At 49.3% G+C, this 7,500-nt stretch overlaps 1 protein-coding gene across 1 annotated transcript in view; it reads left to right on the top strand.

Moving 5' to 3' along the window:
- The window catches only part of thbs3b (thrombospondin 3b), a 31,739-nt gene that overhangs the window by 13,056 nt on the left and 11,183 nt on the right, over nucleotides 1-7,500 (top strand). Inside the window, exons 7-9 of the mRNA XM_083680789.1 lie at nucleotides 225-382; nucleotides 5,803-6,009; nucleotides 6,794-7,047. Coding sequence (XP_083536915.1) covers nucleotides 225-382; nucleotides 5,803-6,009; nucleotides 6,794-7,047 — 619 coding nt within the window. The remainder of the gene's footprint in view (nucleotides 1-224; nucleotides 383-5,802; nucleotides 6,010-6,793; nucleotides 7,048-7,500) is intronic.

The following is a 7,500-nucleotide window of genomic DNA, read 5'->3' as shown; positions in this document are numbered from 1 at the left end:
CTGTAATACATCTAAAATGGTGGGTGTGGGTGTGGGTCAAAATCATCTATATAATTTTGTGTGTGTGTCAGGCTGGTGGAGGTAGAAATCAGAGGATGGGCTCATGATACCATTCCTCATTCCGTTCCATGCATTACAATGAACCTGTCCTCCGATTTCTACCCCCTCCAGCCTCCCCTGGTGTGTGTAATATTGATGTATTCTCCTGTCCATGGTGTCTCCAGCCCGTCCTCTCTAGACGCCTACGTCTTCAGTCACCTGGCCCCTCTGCTGAAGGTCAAGCTGCCCAACGCCAAGCTCCAGCAGCACCTCAGCTCCCTAGACAACCTACGACAGTACTGCACCAACATCCTGGGCCTCTACTTCCCCTCAGACGGCCGAGGTCAGTCCTCTAGCAGAACAATAGTCAAAGTATTCTCCTTCAAAACTCACTATGTTTATTAAGGGCCCAGTCCTCCGTGCTCTGTGGAGAGACTGGGTGACTGGATCCTCTTTCTGGCCTTTTCTCGGCCGTTAGAAACACGACTCCTCGCGTCCTCTCCTCTGTCCCTCCACCCGCTTTCTCCCCAAATCTGATTGGAGGAGAAGATCTAGGCATGGAGGACGGAGGAGGCGGACGCAGGGAACCGGTTTTCTAACGGTTGAGAAAGGGCCTTTGACTCTCGTTTGTCTCTTTCCTCCTCCTGTCTCTGTCTCGTCTGCGGTCCAGACGCCAGGCGGAACATGCCGGTTCATTCGGACGGCAGCGACTTTGACAACGAGCCTCATAAGAGACGCAACCAGATCCTGTCGGTCCTGTTCGCCCTGGGCTCCATGCTGGGCTACGCCGTCCTGACCGGGATCATCAGCGTCCAGCGGGTCCGAACAGAGGGGGCGCTAGAGGACTCCCGCCGTGTCGAGGAGGAAGAGGAAGAGGAGGACTGAGCAGTTTTCACTCCGAGGAAGAGGAAGAGTAGGCGTTGATGGGAAACGGACACTCTGACATGTATTCCGCCTTCTTCATGTTGATGGACTATAGGGGAGCAGTATCGCTTCCCTCAACAACTCAAACTCCCACAATGCATCATAATCTTGTCAGTCTATTCCACTTGTGGCATCCATCACCATGCGTCGGGGGGTCTTTTTGTTTTCTCGACATCCCAGGGTGGCATACTCTTTCTTGTCTCAGAACCTTTGAGGACGCTTTAATATAATTCAAGAATGGTATGCCCTTCCTTTTTTTTAAAGCTTTTTTGGGGGGGGATGGGGTGGGTTGGGTAGGGGTTGGGGTTTCTGTAATGTTTTGTCAGGTTTCACTTCGGCAAACGGAATTTTGACTTTATTTCTGGTCATTAAACGTGAAAATGCTGAACCATCTCACAAGACGTTTTATGGATTTCATGTGTGTACATTTGGCAAACTTCCAGTGAAAGTCAGACTTAAATGTCTCTTATTCCCTCACCCCAACCCTACCCTACCCTACTCTAAATTCACACTGGAAAATGTATTAGACTAAATACCATAGTGGATCAGACATTAACTGGAAGGTATTTTTGAAAATACCACAGTATTTGGGACCTTTCCAAATAGGATGGGCGGTGACAGATTTGAAGGAATGATGGTGGAGATGGAGGCAGATGTTTAATTTGCCTCGACCACACAATCCCATCACCCCAAAAAATAGGTCATTGAAAAATGCATATGCCAAGGTATTCTGAAATGTTACAAAGATGCTTAAGATGCATTCTCATGAGATGAACTGGTTGAAGCTGAGATGGAAGACCAATGGAAGGACCTCACAATGGGGTGAATAGAACGCAGACCATGTTTCAATGACAACCATTGGATTTGGATGTATTTTAAACCTATAGGAGGCTTTAACTCATGTAGTGCCGAGGGTGAATAAAGTCGCCCAAACTGTCCACATTCCAGAGCACCAAGGGTGATTTTATTCGCCAAAAATGTATAAATGATGATGCTTCATTTTGTAGCCAATCAAAATGTTGTTGCTAAAAACACTTTGACACATAAAACACTGGCTCTCTAGGTGGTGAGTGTTCTGGAATGCTTTTGCAGTTAGAGAGTTAAACCTACAGTTTGCTTTTAAATGATTCTCTCAGCTGTCTCCCTCTCTCTCTCTACTCTCTCTTCCTCTCCTCTCTCTCTCCTCTCTCCTCCTTCTCTCTCTCCTCTCTCTCCTCTCTCCTCCTTCTCTCCCTCTCTCTCCTCTCTCTCTCCTCTCCTGACTCTGACAGCTCTTCTCTGTCCTACCAGTTGGTCGTCTGGCTCTTGACTGTCTGGCTGGACCAGAGCGTAAACAGTGAAATGTACACACATTACACACGCTTAATATACTGACAAATGGCTCAAAATGACAACGTTTGTGTATTCTACAATGAACTAAACCTCAGGCCAACTACAGAGGAAAGAAGAAATACTGGATTGATTTTCTCCATCTTTTGTCTGGACATGAACCTTGACCTCTCTGTGTTGTAATTGTGTATATATGTGGGCCAGAACATAAATAATATAGATGAGATATAAATCATACTGATTGTACATTAGGGCAAAAATCCTCAATAAATGTAGTTTCAGAAAAGCCCCTAAATCCTTATTTTTGGATAATCCATTTGATAATGCCTCCTTGTGCCAGAAGGTCATAAGGTCAAACAGGGGCATGATGTTGGCTGTTCACTTGCCAGAAATAATGATGCAACTAATAATGTATCAAAATGTAAAACTAAATAAATCAGCGGTGAGATGTTGTAGTTACGTTAACGGCAGGGGAGGCTGGTGGAGGTAGAAATTGGAGGATGGGCTTATTGTATTGCATGGAATGGTATCAAACGTTCCTCATTCTGTCCCATGCATTACAATGAGCCTGTCCTCCGATTTCTACCTCCACCAGCCTCCCGTGACTCTCCCATAACACTACAACATCTCACCGTTGATTTATTTACTTTGACATTTTACACGTTATTATTTGGCGCACCGTTATTTCTTGCAAGTGACTGTAACCATGTCGGCCTAAAGGACGACACATTCCATCACTTCTCCGAAAGTTCACAGGAACAGTAAACCGGCGCTGACTGACGAGCCTCGTTATCTTTAACCCTGTTCACGTCAGCTGCAGCTCAGCTCCTGCTCCTCATTTGGGAGAAGAGAGGAACCGGAGAGAGTTCAGAGTCGCTGCATCTCCCCGGGCTGAGACTCCCGCTGACGTCCTTTACCGGAGCATTCTTCTGTCCGGCGCGCAGAGAGCCAAAACTCCTTGACAAGCCGGTCTGCGCACCGTCGAGGGGTCGTCTCCACTCCCCGGTACTCTCCTCTACTCCCCGGTACTCTCCTTCACTCCCCGGTAGTCTCCTCTACTCTCCGGTCCATCTGCGGAGTCACAGCAGGTGACCGGTTCTCGTCGACTAGAAGTTTAAACGTTAATCTTTTAGCGGCCGACTCTTTGTTGAAGATGGATAAACGGAGCCTGGCAGGTCTGCTCCTCAGCACGGCTGTTCTGTCTGTCTGCAGGGCTTCAGACATGCAAGGTACTGATCTCAACTATCATGCATGTTGCTGTGGTCAAACAAGTCCTAAAATACATGTTTATTGTATTATAATACGCAGTCACACAAATTCGCCGCGAGTTTTAAATGGCAAACGTTTTCTGTGCAAAAGTTAAACAACAAACATTTAAATTGTCATTCTGTTCAACTATGTTATTTGACTTTGAGTTTAGAGGAATAGAGGGATATCAGATGACCCAGTTCTGAGCCTACTGGAGTGTCTGCTTGGACACAATTCATCTTCTCCCTAAACGCCTTAAGATGTGTGATAAATTGACTTGCAAGTTTTTAAAACAAACAAAACAAATATGTTGTTGTGTACATATCTGTACATTTACACATCTTCAGCTGTTGCAATTCTATCTCCAACATGCCTCTTCAGTGGTGATAGGTACAGACAATGCTGTCTCTGTCACCCAGTAGAGCTGAAGAGGTCTTTAAAGAGACCAATAACATTTCACTTGTGGAACAATGAAGGCTAAGCAGGGAATGGGTCCGCCTCCCATTGAAGAAGGTCTTTGACCTTAAGCTTCCATTGGAGACAAACAGGCCAAAATAAACATGGTTTCCATGGTATCCCAGGGCTCAGCTTGCAGTAATGATGGGTCAGTTAATGGTCTAATGGTACACATCATACAGAACCGTACCTGTCAGGGAACGCTGGTGGAGGTAGAAATTAGAGGACTGGTATCAAGGGTTTCCTCATTCCATTCCATGCATTACAGTGACCCCGTTCTCCGATTTCTACCTCAACCAGCCTCCCCTGGAATACAGTCTAGTTCTATCTGCAGTACAATCTTCTGCTCTACTGAATAAAGCCATCTCAGAAGGCCTGCAAACAGCAGCAGTATCAGGGAGGCTGGTGGAGGTAAAAATTGGAAGAAGGCTCATTGTAATGCATGGAATGGATCATGTGTCTTTGATACCATTCCTCATTCCATTCTATGCATTACAATGAGCCTGTCCTCTGATTTCTACCTCCACCAGCCCCCCCTGGAATGAGCCCATGTCAGTAGCAGGAGGCCTGGAAGTGTTTCACCAGAGTGATTAGAAGGTTGGGAAGAGAGGAATGAGGGGTCTGAGGGGGAGTTAGGGAACGGGTTCAGCAGAGTGCTAGAAGAAAATACTTTAGGTAAAGGGGGATGAAATGAAGAGTGAAGAGAGACGTGTGTGTGTGGGGGGGGGGGGGGGGGGCAGCCTTGTTTTCACAGGGACGGACTCAGTAAAGAGCCTCCAGTGATGTTGATTCCGCCCCCAACTCTCAAATATCACAAGAGAGAAAGAGAGAGACAGAGACAGAGACAGAGACAGAGAGAGTCAATACTTCATTCATTCCTATGAATGGTCCAAAAACCACCTAGTCTATCAGAAAGTAAGGAGTAAAATGACTGTATTGGTTATACAAATACATCCTACCAAAATTGACCATAAATGTAGAGACGCCTCCTGAAGTGACTATTTAAATGGCACCCTGACAGACATGGTTACTGTCACACAAAGAGAACGTTGGCTGTCATGGCTGCTGTGACTTCTAGAGACGAGAACACACGTCAAAGGTGACATCCACGTGTCTCTCTCTGTCTCTCTCTGTCTCTCTCTCTGTCTCTCTGTCTCTCTGTCTCTCTCTCTGTCTCTCTGTCTCTCTGTCTCTCTCTCTCTGTCTCTCTCTGTCTCTCTCTCTGTCTCTCTCTCTCTCTCTGTCTCTCTCTCTCTCTCTGTCTCTCTCTCTCTGTCTCTCTCTCTCTCTCTCTCTCTGTCTCTCTCTCTCTGTCTCTCTGTCTCTCTCTCTGTCTCTCTCTCTCTCTCTCTCTCTCTCTCTCTCTCTCTCTCTCTGTCTCTCTCTCTCTCTCTCCCTTTCTCTCTCTCTGTCTCTCACACTCCATCTCTCTGACCCTCTCCTCTTTTGTGTCATCTATCTGTCCTCTTGGTTTCCTTAAAAGAAAAACACATTTTCTCACCTGACTCTCTCTGACTCTCTCCATGCTCCCTCTCTCCCTGGCCCTGCACACCAGGGGAGGCTGGTGGAGGTAGAAATCGGAGGACGGGCTCATTATAATGCATGGAATGGAATGAGGAATGACAGCCAACACACGTGTTCCCCACCGTTCCCCAATGAGCCCCGTCCTCCGATTTCTACCTCCACCAGCCTCCCCTGCCAGACACGTGCTGTACACAAACTCCTCCCTCTTACTGCCCACGTTAGTACAGCGTCACCAAAGTCACTATCAGCCAATGGAGTCCCTCTGACCCCTCCCCCTCCCAGTGATTGACATGTTGGAGCTGAGCGATGCCAAGCAGGGTGCGTCTGCCGTGGCGAAGATGGCGGGGGCTCTGGGGAGCGTGTCGGACCTGTACGTGGTGTCCACGCTGCGCCTGCCACCCAAGCTAGGGGGCGTCCTGCTGGGCCTGTACAACAAGGACGACAACAGGAAGTACCTGGAGGTGGCGCTGATGGGGAAGGTCAACAAAGGTACGGCCCTTCAGGTTCTGCCTGTCCTGTGTCTGTACCTGTGTCTGTGTCTGTACCTGTGTCTGTACCTGTGTCTGTCCTGTGTCTGTACCTGTGTCTGTACCTGTGTCTGTACCTGTGTCTGTCCTGTGTCTGTCCCTGTGTCTGTCCCTGTGTCTGTCCTGTGTCTGTCCCTGTGTCTGTCCTGTGTCTGTGCCTATGTCTGTCCCTGTGTCTGTCCCTGTGTCTGTCCTGTGTCTGTGCCTATGTCTGTGCCTGTGTCTGTGCCTATGTCTGTACCTGTGTCTGTCCTGTGTCTGTCCCTGTGTCTGTCCCTGTGTCTGTCCTGTGTCTGTGCCTGTGTCTGTGTCTGTGCCTGTGTCTGTGTCTGTACCTGTGTCTTCATCCCACATGTTATTCTATCATTTGTTTATCCCACTCAAAGCAGCTGTAAAAATAAGCTGTAGGTTTTTTGCACTGGTGTGAACTGTGTGGAAATGTGGCCCTGTTTGGCCCCGATCCTGTGATGGTCTGCACCAGGGGAGGATGGTGGAGGCAGAAATCAGAGGACAGGCTCTGTAATGAAATGAGGAATAGTATCAAACAGGTGTGACTGTTACCATTCCTCATTCCATTCCATTCCAATACAATGAGCCCGTCTTCCGATTTCTGCCTCCTCCAGCCTCCCCTGTTCTGCCTCCTCCAGCCTCCCCTGGTATGAACTCAAACCTCATTGCAATCTTTGGTATACAGTCTGCAAAGTGTCAGTTCTTGTGAGGTGGTAAGGGAAGGTTCTGTGTGTCAGTTCTTGTGAGGTACGTCAGGGAGGACAGTAAGGTCCACACCGTCAACCTCCAGAACCCGGCCCTGGCAGATGGACGCACCATGTCAATCATCCTCCGCGTGGGCGGGCTCAGACGGAGCCACCTCCACATGGAACTCTATGTCAACTGCCGATTGGCCGACTCAGCACAGGGCCTGCCGTCATTGGTCCAGCTGCCGGCAGAGGCGGAGTCTGTGGAGATCCGGAACGGGCAGAAGGCTTACACCAGGATACAGGTGACGCACCTATGATGGTAGAAGGGGAGGCTGGGGGAGGTAGAAATCGGAGGACGGGCTCATTGTGGCCCACATGCATTACAATGAGCCCGTCCTCCGATTTCTCCCTCCACCGGCCAGAGTTGAAAGCTGCAGTCAGTCATGGATCAAATCCTGGCCTAAGAGTGACATCACTTTAGAACCTTTCGTACGATGCTGGAGTAAACAGGAATGGATCTTTCCCCCACGGGCCTTTGGGCCGTTCCTCCTCCACCTCTCAGGCTCTAATCCTAATGACCTCTTACTGCTCCTCTTACCCCTCTTACCCCTCCCCGCGCCAGGCGTCTGCCCCTCCCCGCGCCAGGCGTCTGCCCCTCCCCGCGCCAGGCGTCTGCCCCTCCCCGCGCCAGGCGTCTGCCCCTCCCCGCGCCAGGCGTCTGCCCCTCCCCGCGCCAGGCGTCTGCCCCTCCCCGC

Source organism: Argentina silus (genome assembly GCF_951799395.1).
Source record: "Argentina silus genome assembly, chromosome: 11".
Lineage (NCBI taxonomy): Eukaryota > Metazoa > Chordata > Actinopteri > Argentiniformes > Argentinidae > Argentina > Argentina silus.
This window is presented reverse-complemented; position numbering and strand designations above follow the sequence as displayed.